The sequence below is a fragment of the Pungitius pungitius genome, chromosome 15 (genome assembly GCF_949316345.1).
Source record: "Pungitius pungitius chromosome 15, fPunPun2.1, whole genome shotgun sequence".
Lineage (NCBI taxonomy): Eukaryota > Metazoa > Chordata > Actinopteri > Perciformes > Gasterosteidae > Pungitius > Pungitius pungitius.
The window spans coordinates 6,350,978-6,365,933 of record NC_084914.1 but is presented as its reverse complement, the minus strand read 5'-3'; the positions used below and the strand labels follow the sequence as shown (position 1 = coordinate 6,365,933).

The 14,956-nt window shown below is 41.9% G+C and overlaps 2 protein-coding genes across 3 annotated transcripts; both read left to right on the top strand.

Moving 5' to 3' along the window:
- Nucleotides 1-200: 200 nt before the first annotated feature.
- ralbp1 (ralA binding protein 1) lies at nucleotides 201-7,587 on the top strand. 2 transcript variants are annotated; one of them, XM_037458537.2, is made up of 10 exons: nucleotides 201-272; nucleotides 1,577-1,879; nucleotides 2,852-3,283; nucleotides 3,364-3,713; nucleotides 4,199-4,360; nucleotides 4,745-4,876; nucleotides 5,035-5,145; nucleotides 5,250-5,371; nucleotides 5,485-5,605; nucleotides 5,812-5,995. In XM_037458537.2, the coding sequence occupies exons 2-10, from the start codon at nucleotides 1,630-1,632 to the stop codon at nucleotides 5,854-5,856; spliced, it is 1,725 nt and encodes a 574-aa protein (XP_037314434.1). In that variant the 5' UTR covers nucleotides 201-272; nucleotides 1,577-1,629; the 3' UTR covers nucleotides 5,857-5,995. The 2 variants fall into 2 exon arrangements, with proteins under 2 accessions (XP_037314434.1, XP_037314433.2); XM_037458536.2 differs by having other exon boundaries at nucleotides 202-272; nucleotides 5,838-7,587.
- A 743-nt stretch (nucleotides 7,588-8,330) lies between these two features.
- rab31 (RAB31, member RAS oncogene family) lies at nucleotides 8,331-14,541 on the top strand. The gene is made up of 7 exons (XM_037459125.2): nucleotides 8,331-8,526; nucleotides 9,324-9,403; nucleotides 10,074-10,155; nucleotides 11,255-11,326; nucleotides 11,744-11,850; nucleotides 12,409-12,518; nucleotides 12,901-14,541. The coding sequence occupies exons 1-7, from the start codon at nucleotides 8,491-8,493 to the stop codon at nucleotides 12,996-12,998; spliced, it is 585 nt and encodes a 194-aa protein (XP_037315022.1). The 5' UTR covers nucleotides 8,331-8,490; the 3' UTR covers nucleotides 12,999-14,541.
- Nucleotides 14,542-14,956: the final 415 nt, after the last annotated feature.

The following is a 14,956-nucleotide window of genomic DNA, read 5'->3' as shown; positions in this document are numbered from 1 at the left end:
TTCGCACGCAGACTTGAATTACAGGAAATGTGTGGTTATAATAAAAATGGGACCACAGCCTAAACATTCTTCATTAAATCCAGATCATTCGGGGCCAAGAAACCTACATAGACCATACATCTGCGTTAAAACAGCCAAGTTAGTTACAGATTATCCTTCAAACTACACTTCCCACCATGCAACTGGGAACTCGCGCAAGCGCAGATAGGTTTATTTAGTATACAGACAACCGGAAGCTCGACTCCGAAATTGACCGAACGGGATAGTTCTCGGTAAAGTTTTTTTGTGTTTTGTGTTTTGCGTGTTCAATGACATTACAGCGCCCACAAAATAGAGTTCATTACATGTTGCTATCTGTGTACATGATGTTGTTTTTTTCTGGACAAAACAACGGCTTTAATCCTAACGGGTAGGCTAGCGAATGGGCTAGTTTAGCAGGTCGGCAGCTAGCGGAACTACCGTTAGCATACGGGCCCCTACGTTCCAACGAGAGCTTCTGCTGCCTAAATATTTTATTTATTCAGAGGTGTTTCAATTCATGGCTGAAGATTCTAGGAGTATCATTTTGATATCACGTTTGCTATGGGACGTGTGTGTTTAATTAACCTTACAGGGTAAGAAAGATGATTGAGATGATAATCTGCCTACAGCGAAGGAAGATCGAGATGCGAGACACACGGGCTGTATTTATAGTTCTTGTGTCCCGAGTCAGTGCACGTATTGTTGTGTTGAATAATTAAGTTAACACATTATCTTGTTTTGTCATTTGTCTTGTCACATGCAGCGTATTTTCTAAGCACTTGATATAAATCCAAGTTGTTTCTAGTATTAATGTGTAACAGGAGTTATTCTACCAGGCGACGTTAGTGTGACTTGAAGGACATACGGGGCTCTATGCCGCTATGACGTAATCACTCTACTTCCTAAAACATGACAGCTGATGAGTTCCCTTTTGTCCTTAGACTAAACAAATAAACAGTGCAGAACAATCCCACTTCTGTTTCAAATAGAACTCTGTAAATGTTCAGCTGAACAAATATAATCTAACCTATTGTACTCAGGGCTTTGTTTCTGATAAAGCTCCTTTTCTAAAGGACGGGGGTGTTGGTTTAACTCCACTATGGATGTCAGAATGGGCTCAATTAGAAGTGGGACATGTAGAATGTGATGTAGCAGAGCCCCATCTGGTGGGGAGACATTACTGTCAAAGCTGCTTTGTTTGTACAGACGTTAAGATATTCAGTGAAGAAAATAATAAGAAAAAGAAGGTCTGGTTTCTAAACTATACCTTCAAATGTTCTTTATTGCAGAGTTGTTCCACTGCTGAGACAATGAAAGGATTTTGTTTTGTTTTGCTGTTTTTGGTCATGTAAATAGTTCGAGTGCAGTACATATGTATTTCCTTGTTTTAAATAACAAAAGGTCCTCACTAAAGTGAATACACAAAAATGACAAATTCATACTCCTGTCCGCCCTCTGTCACATAGCTAAGGAGCAGATGATGTGGATAACAAGCAGCAGGAATTATTAAATGCTGTGTTGTATTTTTCTTATCTTGTATTTCTTCCCTCTGCAGGTGTGATGGAGAGCTGACGTACAGGTCGGAGGAGTGGTAAGGCCTGAGCAGACATGACAGAGTGCTTCCTGCCCCCCAGCAGCAGCCCCGTAGAGCAGCGTAGGGCTGAACACGCAGGGGGCGTGGCCCGCACCCCCAGCTCTGAGGAGATCAGTCCCACCAAGTTCCCCGGATTGTACCGCACGGGCGAACCATCGCCGCCTCATGATGGCCATCACCACGAGACACCTGATGCCTATGTCTCAGACGACGACAAAGAGCACAGCAAGAAGAAGAACAAGTTCAAGAAGAAGGAGAAAAGGAGTAAGACACTATTCTGTGATCTCTGTTTAAAGATTGTTTTGAATGTCAGAAATATTTTGAAAAAGCTCAAGGTCTGGACATTTTGCAACCAGAATGCTTGCTCAGTACATGGTTGGCATGCCAATGAGGACTAATTGAGCAATGTATAGCATCTTAGTGTTTTTTCTAGGAAGCTTTAACAAAACAAAACGCATGTCTCAAATCTTTAACATGTTCATTAATCTTTTTTTGAGTTGCGTCTTTATGCTTTAATAACTGTGTTCCGGATATTTCGACAATACAAAACATGTCAAGTATCACCATTCTTTCTCCTAAACACCTTGGAGCTACCAAGTACATACATGTCATCTACTTGATGTCACTTACCTTTAGCTGTAAAGTACTTGGGAACTGAATACCTTCGGAATGTTGCTGAGGGTCATCTCGATATTGGCTGCTGAGAGAGAGAGCTTCATACTTTCCCATCCGGTTGGCTGGTGCTGCCTGTAGCCGTGAGAAAGCGGTTGTCTGGCTCATTGTCCTCTTTCTATGTGGATTGTTCCATGTCTGTATTTAGCCCTCACACCAGTGTAGGGTGGAGAAGAGGAAGAGATAGCCCAACGAAGGTGTGAAAACCCAGAGTAGAGATAATTGGTAACAAAGAGGCTCCGAGCTGTCTCTGGGACTGTGGTGTAGCTGTTGGCTCCGAGGAGAAACATTTGAACTGAGCCTGTCCTACACTGGAGAGACGTAAGGTGCTGTGGGAGCTACGCTAAATCTGTGGCTGACCTCTTTTCCAAGTCCCCATTCCCCCCCGTCCTTTGCTATCTTTTCTCTCTCTCACACATCTCTCTTCCTGTTTCTATTTCAAAGCTGTAATGGTTCCGTCGTGGGGGGGCGGGGGGGGGGGGGGCGGATAAGAAGACGGGGGTGTTTCTCCCCTCGGTTCTAACCCTATTTTCTCCTCTCCACACTCATTTGTTACGTTTGCAGCGGAAGGCTACGCAGCCTTCCAGGAGGACAGTTCAGCAGATGAAGCCGAGAGTCCGTCGAAGATGAAGCGCTCCAAGGGAATCCATGTGTTCAAGAAGCCCAGCTTCTCCAAGAAGAAGGAGAAGGACTTCAAGGTGAAGGAGAAGGGCCCCAAGGAGGACAAGGCCAAGGATAAAAAATCAAAGGACCTGACTGCGGCAGACGTGGTAAAACAATGGAAGGAGAAGAAGAAGAAGAAGAAACCCGCGACGGAGGCCGAGCCGGTGCCGGTGGAGATCCCCACCTTCAGGCCCATCTTTGGAGCCCCTCTGACTGAAGCTGTCAAGAGGACAGCGCTGTACGATGGTATCCAACTGCCAGCTGTGTTCAGAGAATGTGTCGACTACATCGAAAGTTACGGCATGAAGTGCGAAGGCATCTACCGCGTCTCCGGTATAGAAACATCCTGCAAAAATGATACCCTTTGATCTTCTTTTACATCTGATTGATACGTAAACTTCTTTCCCCCTCAGGTATGAAGTCCAAAGTGGATGAATTGAAAGCCGCTTATGACCGCGAGGAGTGCCCCTGCCTGGAGGAGTACGACCCCCACACGGTGGCCAGCCTGCTGAAGCAGTACCTACGCGAGCTGCCCGAGAACCTGTTGGGCCGAGACCTGGCCCTGCGCTTCGAGGACGCCTGCGGCCGGCAGGTGGAGGCGGAGAAGATGGCCGAGTTCCAGAGGCTGCTGGCCGAGGTGACGCCAGAGAGCCGGCTTCTTCTCACCTGGCTCGTCACGCACATGGACCACGTCATCACCAGGGAGGCGGACACCAAGATGAATATTCAGAATATCTCCATCGTCCTCAACCCAACCATACAGGTCAGGGAGCAATAACAAAGGAAGACCTCTTTAAGTGTTTACAGGTAATTCAGCTGCAACAGGCAAAGTAAACATGAATTGAAGAAATGTCTTGAGCTCAGGCTCAAGTGTATCTCAAAGATAAGAAGACGCCCCTCAGCAACAGACCAAGTGAGTTTTTATTGGATCAAACAGTCCGTTTTCTTTGAAACCCTGGCCTAGTTTTTTGGACCTAATTTATTCCCGTAGGGGACGTCTCTTCAGCTGCTCCACTTATTCTCAAGCAACAGCAGGAGGGGCCACAACAGCTTTAAAATAACACTTTTCTCCATTAGTGAATGGAGTCAAAAGTTTAATTAGGCTCTAAGTATATTTGCCAGAATTTCTATTGCAGAGAAGGAGGCCGTTGTGTTTTATAGTTGAGTCTAAAACGCGCTGGAAGACGACATGCAGCACGCCGAAGCTGCTTTGCTTTGTGTTCATTGGTTTGTTTACCTCAAATTCAGATTGGGAACCGAGTCCTTTACATGTTCTTCACACACGTGAGGGAGCTGTTTGGAGACGTGGCCCTGAAGCCGGTGGTGCGGCCCCTCCGCTGGTCCAACATGGCCACCATGCCGGCGCTGCCCGAGACCCAAGACAACGTCAAAGAGGAGATCCGGCGACAGGTGCTTTTTATTTTGGTCCACAGACAGAATCGATCGATGGAAAATGAAGGAAACAGTGTTATTTGTAAACATAAATATCTTGCAGATATAACACTCTGTGTCTAGTTGATACGTAACTGGAATCCAAGAAAGGAAGTAGTCCTGCACATAACTGTCTATAAAACTGCAACGTTTTTACTGTGGATTTTGAAATGAATCAATAGTTCTTAATCCTTTTCTTACTTAAAGAGTGAAAGTAAAACTAAAAGAAGTATTGGCTATATCATTTATATGCCAGTGCATGCAGCTGTTGAAATGTACACTAAAAAAAATGTAATTTAGTAAGTAAAAATGTAATTTTTTTTCCTACTGTATAATACTGTTGTTTGTGTTCTTGTGTTTTAGGAGTTCCTGCTGAACTGCCTGCACAGAGACCTGCAGGCGGGGGTGAAGGACTTATCTAAAGAGGAGCGTCTATGGGAGGTTCAGAGAATCTTGACCGCTCTAAAACGCAAACTGAGGGAGGCTAAACGTCAGGTAACTTGTGTTTGAATAATATTTTTAAGAATGTTTTTTGTGTTTTCTTTGAATAAGGGAACAGACATTGGAACCGACTCGTTGGAAGCTGTTCAATGAACGTGGTAATTGGTTCTATGCCTCCGAAACCATTGTGCTTCCCTCCTTTGGCCTTTTAGGAGTGTGAGACTAAAATAGCCCAGGAGATTGCAAGCCTCTCAAAGGAAGATGTTTCAAAAGAAGAAATGACAGAGAATGAAGAGGAAGTCATCAACCTCCTCTTGGCACAGGTGAGTCATGTGAATAAGGAACGTGTTTGGACTACAAGAAACGTGTCTAGAGTCCTCCGTGCACGACGAACTGAGATGGAACCGGCTTGTGTCTCAACAACCAGGAGAACGAGATCCTGACCGAGCAGGAGGAGCTGATCTCTCTGGAGCAGGTGCTTCGTAGACAGATTGCCACAGAGAAGGAGGAAATCGAGAGACTGCGAGCAGAAATCGCCGACATCCAGAGGTCAGATAAAGACTAAAAAACCACTTTGGCTGCTAAATGTGTTGTAGTACGACGCACAATTGCCATTACATGCTCTGAAGGTCTGAACCGTAACCCAACGATGTGCTCCTCAGTCGTCAGCAGGGCCGCAGTGAGACTGAGGAATATTCATCAGACAGTGAAAGTGAGAGTGAAGATGAGGAAGAGCTGCAGATGATTCTGGAAGACCTGCAGAAGCAAAACGAGGAACTGGAGGTGAGCAAAACATTTGATGTACTGGTTGCTTACAGTCAGTTGTAATAAACTGTTATTTCTAAGGAAGTGAAAGTAAAGTACAAGTTGATTTAAAGTATGTTGACTTCTGACAAAGTAAAGTCGGACCACTTGTTGTTCAGACTTTATGTTGTTTGTGTTTATGAAATGGCAATTCTTTTTTCTTCTTTTTTTGTCTTAACAAACAGTGTCTTATGTTTTTATTGCCGGGTAGAACAAAAACACCCATCTAAACCAGGCCATTCACGAGGAGCAGGAAGCCATCTTGGAGCTCCGTGTCCAGCTCCGCCTCCTGCAGAGCCACAAACTGCAGCAGGAAGCGGCCGTCCAGCCCCCGGCCGAGCAGGCCTCGCCCCTGCAGCCGAGCCCGGAGCCCCACGCCGATGAGCAAACCAAACGCTCGGGGACCGCGGCGGCGACCCCCGCAGATCCCGCTGCTTCGTCCAATGGCAAAGCAGCTAAGGATCCTACAAAGCCCTCCCCGAACAAAGACCGGAGGGACACCCACATGTGAGACGTTTGGTGCCGCTGAGCGTCCCCACCGGCGGTCAGTTGTCTTCCAGTGTCTCCCGCTAGCCACTGGGATTTTAACTTTTACTGGATCCATGGGTTCATTAGTTACTGTGTCCACCCAGTGATGGCTGGCAGTCATTTCTCCATGCGACACAAACCCCCAAAAAATAGAAATAGAGGAGCTGCTGTAGCGGAAGACTGGCTACTACTGTGAGGGACGAGGTGGTTCATCTCACCAAATCCACAGAGCTGAGGCTGAACGTAGATGGGTGGTGCGGGTGAAGGCATTCGTTGAGCAGTTAGGGTTAAGAAATAGCATTCACATGAAAAAACACCTTCCCAGTGTATGACAAAGTTTTATTTTTTGCTCGTAAGGTTTTCTAAAAGATGATCATGAACCATAATGAAACCAGGATGTCACTATGAACCTCACCCAGGTGCATATTGGACCAGTTAGAATACTACTGTGCCATTTCCCAACATGCCGCACTGGCCATGTTTCCCCCCAGAGAACCACTGATACAAACACTTGTTATATATTATATATTAAAGTAGTATTCCTTGAATACTGGTGAGTATTCAAGGGAACCAATGATTTTAAGTTACAGCTTTTTAGTAATATATAAATATATTGTAGGTGCTTGAACAGCATTTAAGAACTAGCGGCGTCGAACCGTGCACCCGACCAGTGGGTGACAACATGAAGAGCAAACAAATCTGTGTCGATAAGTATCTTTGTCACTGTAAAATGTGCCCAGACATCTGGAGGCTGCGTTGTGTCTGTCCTGCTCCGCTCTGTGGTCCAATCATCTTCTCTGTTCTTTCCGCCTCCGTTGCACAAAAGGTTGGAAAACAACGTCTCTGCAGTTTCATGACGGATTTACATCCTCAGATATGGTCACTGTTGCCAAAATATGTGCACGGTGACACGCGGGAGGCTTATATAGTTTTGAGGTGTATTTGATAGTGTTTTTTAAGGGGTAGGTTCTTGATCTGTGGAGTTATTGTTCATGGCATCAGTTGGAAGTGAGTAAAAGAAATCGTTTTAAAAAGTCAATCATTCTATTTCACCACTGATCCGTGACTATTGCAAAGTACTGTCATTGTTCAGTGATATTTAAAGCAGGCATAGCCTGCACATACTTACCGATTGTGTATATCATTGTAAAATTGCAAATATACTGTATTCTCAGCTTTTATGTTTTGTCATATGTTCCTTTTTTTATTATTAATGAACTGTATGCAGTACACTAGTGTGGCTGCCCCTGCTCTAGTCGCAGGATAATCAAAGCAATCTCACCTGAACGCCCATACAGCATGTTAATTATCCTGTGACTGAAACAGATCAATGCTAAATTGGGCTCGGAAGCTTCTTATGAGGTTATTTTCATATTGTTCCTCACATTGTAGTTTATTGTAGCAGTCAGAATAAACGTGTTGATAAAAACGTTTTCACTGCATCTTTGTCTCTTTCTCTGACACTCAACTTTTACCTTATTGCTGAACTATGTCAGCTGGAAATGTGGTTTTGATTTACAGTGTCCTGTTTTCCATTAGTTTCTCTGAATACTTTCCCCTCTCCCCACCCAATGAGTTTTTTAGTTGGATCACTTGCATCCATTTTGAGGAAGTGGAGTACTTAAGTGTTGAGTTTTTTTTTCTTCGAATCCAGGCCTTGTTAGCAAAGATATAGTTTAACCATCCGACTCTTTCGTCATTGTTTTAACTAGTTTCCGAAAGTAGAAACGTCAAGTTACACAAAACATCCAGAAGAATAACAGACACTAGCAACGTGGGTTTCAAAATTAAAGTGTAACCTTAGTGCAAGTGTAATAACTCGAATTTAGTTTGGAGTTTTGGTTGTGCATTTCTCCATTAATACGGTACTGGAAAATAACTGGATGGGTACGTCAATGTGTCCGTTCATTTGGATGTGTGACTTTTGCGTTCCATCTACAGGAGTTCTGTATGTGCAGAGTAGTATTGTATGATTTGAAGTCTCCACTTACACTATGAAACATCTTGGATCCCCAATAAGGAAGAACGATCAGGTGTTGTTTGGTTTTTAAAATCACACACAAAGAAAAATATGGTTTGAATATAATTATTGCAACTTATCTGGAGCCACGTTGTGGATTGTATCAGTCTATCCCGCTCTTATTTTGAAAGTTACCTCCGGAAGTTCTACGAGTAGTTCCCTAAGCTTGACAGTGGTCAGACGGTCGGTCAGTCTGTCTCTGTGGGCTGGGTTTCTCTTTTACCCAAGAAGAGAAAACAATTATATCACGATGAGACAAAGACACTGAGTGAACCCTTTAAAATAATGATTTAAAAAAAAACTTTCGAAATTCACCATGGCCATAAGGGAGCTCAAAGTCTGCCTCTTAGGGGTAAGTGACAGATGTTTTTGTTGATCAACTTTCAGGGGAAAAATCCCTGTCCGCTGCGAGTGTAACGTACCGTTAACCAACGTAACTTTAAACCGAAAAGCCTTCCGCGTTTAGAGCACACAAACGGCCTCGGCCCATGATGGCTCGTGCTGTAACGGTCGGACCCTTTTTTTCAAACCCCGGGGACTTGTGCTGTTGAGAATTTCAACATGTCAGATAACGCACTTCAACTAAAAACCAATAGCTGATCGACGGGTGGGCGCAGCAATCATTCCGCGTTGACGTTCTCGTCATGTGACGTTATGTTCGGCTCTTAAAGGGGTTTATTCTGCGTTGTTTGTTACTTTATAACGGTACAGTTTATCGCGCATTACGTCATTCCAAGCGCAACAAGAAAGCCGTTAGTTGGATTTCCTGCTGCGTTAGCAACATCAACAAAAAAAAGGAAAGAAGAGCACTCCCTCTTTAGAGATGGTGGAAGGGACGTTCAGAGGCTTCCGGACTCATAAGTGGAGTTTTTATCAATGAATTAAGGAATTACGGTGAAGAACGCGGGGTAACTCACTTCAAAATAAGAGCCGGGTTACAGTAAAAATGGTACATTCATATTAATTCAGTAAAAAGTATACATTTTATACATACTAAAGTAATTTCCTACGCGCTCTTACCATAATGTCTCTTATATATAATTTGTGGACAAACTGGAAGCTGTCTGATGGGGTGATGTGACCAGACAGTTGCCAAATCAATGTGATTGAATAGTGAGCAGTGACTAATGTGTGACCTTCTGATTCCAGGACACTGGAGTTGGGAAATCCAGCATCGTTTGTCGATTCGTTCAGGATCATTTTGACCACAATATAAGTCCCACAATAGGGTAAGACCAGAGCAGTACAAATCACAAAAGTGGAGCAGCAAAAGAGAAATAAACATGATTCCAAATTAAGTCTTCTTTCAGTTTCACAATTTGAGGTGTCACAATAAATGTGATTTATTTTAAGTCACGCTTTCATAATAATGGTTAGGTAGATGACATGTTGATACTAGAATAACTGACAATAATAGAAAATAGAATATGCCTCAGCCCCATAACAATTGATGGTTTATTCATATTCTTTAATGGTTCAGCTCACTTTAAGGAGACTTGATACCAACAAAACAAATAAGCAAAATAATAAAAGTCCTCACGAGACAAAAGCCAAACTTTAACACTTTATAAAATGTGAGACTGGTGGGATCTGAAATCAGGTCATCCTGAATGCAACACGTGGAGGAGATTAGCCAAAACAGATTCTTTGGATATCATATATCCTGTAAAAAGATGACAAAACATAACTCCACATCAAAACAAACGTATAATCCCAGAGTTGTAATAGATTATTGTGTTGGCTTTTGGTGTTTGATGGTTGTTCGTTCGCCTGTGACCTGTCACTGCATTAGTGCTTTTAGTCATTTGTTTCCCTTCTGACTTGCACTGATATACTTCCTATGCCTTTCAAAGAACATGCTTACAAGCGATGTTGTGAAATGCTCTTCATCACCCTCAGAGCATCATTCCTGACCAAAACTGTGCCATCTGGAAACGAACTTCACAAATTTCTGATCTGGGATACAGCCGGGCAGGAAAGGGTGAGTGCACCCACAGCATGAATTCCTTATGTTCTCATTATTAGACACATGAGTTTCCATTACACTTACATCAGGACGCTAGCAGTGACACAATCATGTCAAACGTCCTCAGACTCAGAGTTATTATTAGCAGTATGAATTGGGATGATTCACATGAGGTCCAAAGGTCCCGAGACTGGTATCATCACGCTGATTCATTTCATGGAAGGAGGCTTGGTTAAAGCCGACCGGTCATGCTGACAGCACGGAAAGAAGCAAGTGCAAGTTTTTTTCTTTTTTTCTGTTTGTGCAAAAATGTTTTTCATGAAACCTCTTTCCGAGAGCTTAATGGTGTCTTTATTTGTGGGGATAATGTTAAACTAATCACACTTGTTTATCTGTTTTTATTTGGTAAACAACACCAAAACATATAGGTAAAAAATATGTAACTAATGAGAACGTATTTTTTGGTTTGTTAAGAAAATCATGTCACAGCATTTGACTTTTGTCATCATCCCAATACAAAGACAATTTGACCACTGGTGGAGCTTAGGAACTAGTTGTTTTCATGAGTGGGCCCACTTATGGTTTGCGTTGCACATACCTTCATGAGCAGAGGGGGGGATGTGGTACACAGTTGTGCTGACTAGTGGTAATGGAGTTGGTGGTGGTCATGTGCTGTAAAATGTAGGTTTTGAAACATCAAATTCAAGAATTTAGAGAAGCAAATGCATTCAACATGTTTGTTTAGGCCTTAACAATACACATATTGGATCATTTGGTGTTTTTGTGCAAAAAGCAAGATACGTTCACACTGAGCTTAAATGAAATGAGGGCCCATAAATGATTGCATTTTGCCGTTGTCTATAGCGTGTGGTGTCTCACGTGGAGCTCAGCCGAGTGAAGGCGAGATGAGTGTTGCTGTGCGTGAAATCACTAACACTAGTGTGACAGCTGACGTAAAACAAAGGATCGGATAGGTCGATACCAATCCGTTAAGAAATGCCTTGGCTGGCCACAGTCGAGACTTTCTGAGTTTAAATCTTTATAAAACCTTATACACAAATTACCTTTCCCTATGATTAGTGAGTGAACACAAGTAATATGTTGTCTTTTTCAGTTCCATTCGTTAGCTCCTATGTACTACAGAGGATCGGCTGCTGCTGTCATCGTCTATGACATTACTAAACTGGTAAGAATAACCGGGCACTTTCTATCTTTTCTAACAAAGAAGGGACATTTAATTCAACTTTTCTGGAGTGGTCACATTGCAAGACCAGTGGACACGATCGGTGTAACAATGGAAGAACTATTAATCCCTTTTGCCCTCCTCATAACTTTGAAAATTACCAGTGGAGGTGCTGATGTATGGTGGTTACTCCCTGGTGTATTAAATGTGTGTAGCAGAAGAAGTGGTTTTGCATCAAGAGCCTGATGTAAAGTTGGATCACTTTTGCATCACTCTATGATGCTCCGCTTCCATGACCTGAATATGTCATTCTTTCCTGCTCTGTTCATGGAAACTCGCATAAAAAAACGGCATCTAATACAGTAAATATGTGACACGTGTTGTAGAAGAACCAATCCCAAAGCTGCTCTTCTTGTTCAGGACTCTTTCCAGACACTGAAGAAGTGGGTGAAGGAGCTGAAAGAACACGGACCGGAGGACATCGTTGTAGCCATAGCAGGGAACAAGAACGATTTAGGAGACATCAGGTGGGCAAAGACGGGAAAGGAGCTGATTTTCATTGACACTGTGGTGAAGTTCCTGAGACACTACCTCCTGGAAACAAGAATACACATTTTTAGTAATTATAGTAAGTCTTTAGTGAACCAAAACAATCACATCTATTTTTTATAAAACCTATTGCTTTTTTATATACCCCCATAGATTCACAGGCTCATTAATGAATGCATTGCCTCCTTCAGGGATGTTGTGCACAGCAAACTCTTGACAGGTTTAGTGAACACGCACAACTAATGATGTGTACGTCTTCTGTGGTTCCGCTCACGATTTTGTACACAGGTTTCACTTTAGACCTTTTTTCCCCCAGTGTTTGCTCTCTGTGGGGAAACCACGCTGGTGTAAGAGAAGGGAAAGTATTTGATGAAAACCTCTAAAAACTATTCCATGTGACATCTCCTCCTGCACTTTGCAGTGCAAACTAAATATGTAAAGGGTGTAAGTCATTGATGAAAGTCTTGATTGGCCCACAGATACTCCTTACGTGTGAACCTACTCCATGCTTACTTTGGTTTACTTCTCAATTACAGGGAAGTTCCCATGAAGGAAGCTAAGGAATTTGCCGAATCAATTGCAGCTATTTTCATCGAGACTAGTGCAAGAAACGCTGTCAATGTTGAGGAGCTCTTTCAGAAAATCAGTAGGTATCATGTCTTAACTATGTCATGTCCATGTCATGTGAGTCCACGTACAGTCCCTACACATACAGTATTGATTAGCATTTCAATATGTTGTTTAGAGTTATTCTTGAATATACCTTCCCATAATATGGAGCCGAACTTTAATTTATTATGAAAATGAAAATTGAAGATTTTTTGAATATATCTGTTTTGTATGAACAATCTTCTTAAATTGGCATGTTTTGATTTTACAGTGTTTGAATTATTTCATGTTTTTCTGAGGCTTCTAGTAGGAGTTAAATTAACCATGATGCACCATTAAATGCGTCATAGGAGTACCATTACGACACTTTGTACAATTCAAATAGTTAAATCTAAAACGGGATTGTGCTGTGTGTTTAGGTAAACAGATCCCACCCCTGGAGAACCCTGAGCTGGACAGCAACGATTCCTTTAAACTCACCCGGCAGCCCGCTGTGTCCTCCAGGAGATGCTGCTAGTACCAACAGAGGCTGATGAGATTCCTCACCTAGTACCTAGTCCACATTGCACACAGTGTCTTACTGCTGGGAAAGACGAGACAAGACAGTGGACAGCTGGAGGTCAGCTTGTGGTCAGCCACAAGATGAAACAACAGTACTTTATCGGTCATTGCACATTTATTTCATTTGATTTCAACTCTGATGAGGTCTGGAATCAGAGGGCCTTAAGTTTGTCCCCCCCAGGTGGTGTTTTGCCTGCATTACATAAAGGTTTCTATCTGTGTGGATCATTATTAAACCCATAGAAAGAACAAGCGATTGAGCTGATGTGCTTTTTAGAGTTTTGGCTGTTTATACAACAAAATGTTCATTTCAATAGTCATCTGCTCTGTAGATTTGCAAGCACTGTGGCTCTTAAATGGCACTCGTTAAATGAAGGTCTTTATAAAGTTCAACTTTTTTTTTTATCAAGGCTATACTTTTCTTGTCATGGCGCTTTTGTTTAAATGTATGTATTGAATTAGAATATATTAACTTCTGTTTGTCGAGATCAAATGCTTGACAAAAAAACACTTTGTTGTGTGTTTCCACACATATTGACTGTTAAGGGTTTAACTATAATGCTGCAAAATTAACACCATAGAGACTCAATTTGTAATTTAGGTAAGACACCCCCTGTTGAAACACTGTGACCAATACTAGAATTGTTTACATGGTGATGTGTTAAAGTTGTAACCTACATACTAAAATGTGTTGTCTTAGATTGCACTACAGGGAATAACCTTGTGCAACATGTATTTCTTTTTCTGAAATGGGTTTACATTTAACAGCCTTTTTTAAATGGTCATGAAAATTGACCTAGATACAACATTTCCTATGTGACAGTATTTAAGGTTACATTACCATAGCTTAAAAAACAACATATTCCCATCATGTACGAAGGAATAGCAGAGTTCAACTTGCCGTTTTTAACCCTCATTGTATAACTGTGCTGATGTGTACCGTTCTCTTTAATGGGAAACCACACCAAACCCCTTTCGGAAAGCCAATAAATAATGTGGCCTTGCTTCCACTTAAAAGTAATACAGTAATTGTCTTGGAAAGTTGAAACAGACTTCAGACGTCAATTCAGGAGCGCCTTTGTGGTCCAGACGTACAGTCTTATCAAATTTACCAACTGACTGATAAACGTTTAGTTCAATCACACTGCCTTTCCCAGCAGTTATTCATGACATTACCTCCAAACTACAGATAATTCCATTTTTTATATGCATTTTCATACATTTTAACATTGTGGTGAGTTTTTAAGCTGTGTAATTGTCGTCCAGGACGTGCCTTTTTGTGTTTTTCTAAACAAATGTATGTTAAAAGGCCATACTCTTTGAGTAACCCATGAATTACTTAACTAAATCAGCACAGACTAATTGTATAAAAAGCGGTCAACGTTATCTGCAGCCAACCCTTTACTGTATGTCTACATCATGCTCCCCTGTATTCTCTGTAGACCAGATGATCTTTTGCATATTAATCAGTGTAATAAAGTTCAACGTTTGCTAATGGAGAGCAGAATGATGAATGAGAGAAGAAGGGACTCTAACAAAATGTCATGATATGGATGAGCCTCTTGACATCATGGGAACGTGGTATTTATCTCAGCCAGATTGTCACTTCAGGAAGCTGAATGGACAACATTTTGGCAATTTCATTTTTGGTAAATAAATCTACTGTATTTTCTACCATAAAGTTTTGAAGAAAGAAACACTAATGTTTAAAAAATGCTTGATCTCAATTACCAAGTAAAGCCTGACTGGTTAATTAACAGGCTGATATTAGTTTATCACAGATATATTATTATCAATAGATAGTAGGTCATGGGTAGAAATGTCAAATATATTACTCAAAATCCTTTAAAAACATTGTTAATGTAGTTTATGTAACTGTAGATTATGCTGCTCATTAGAAAGTATCTTAACGCA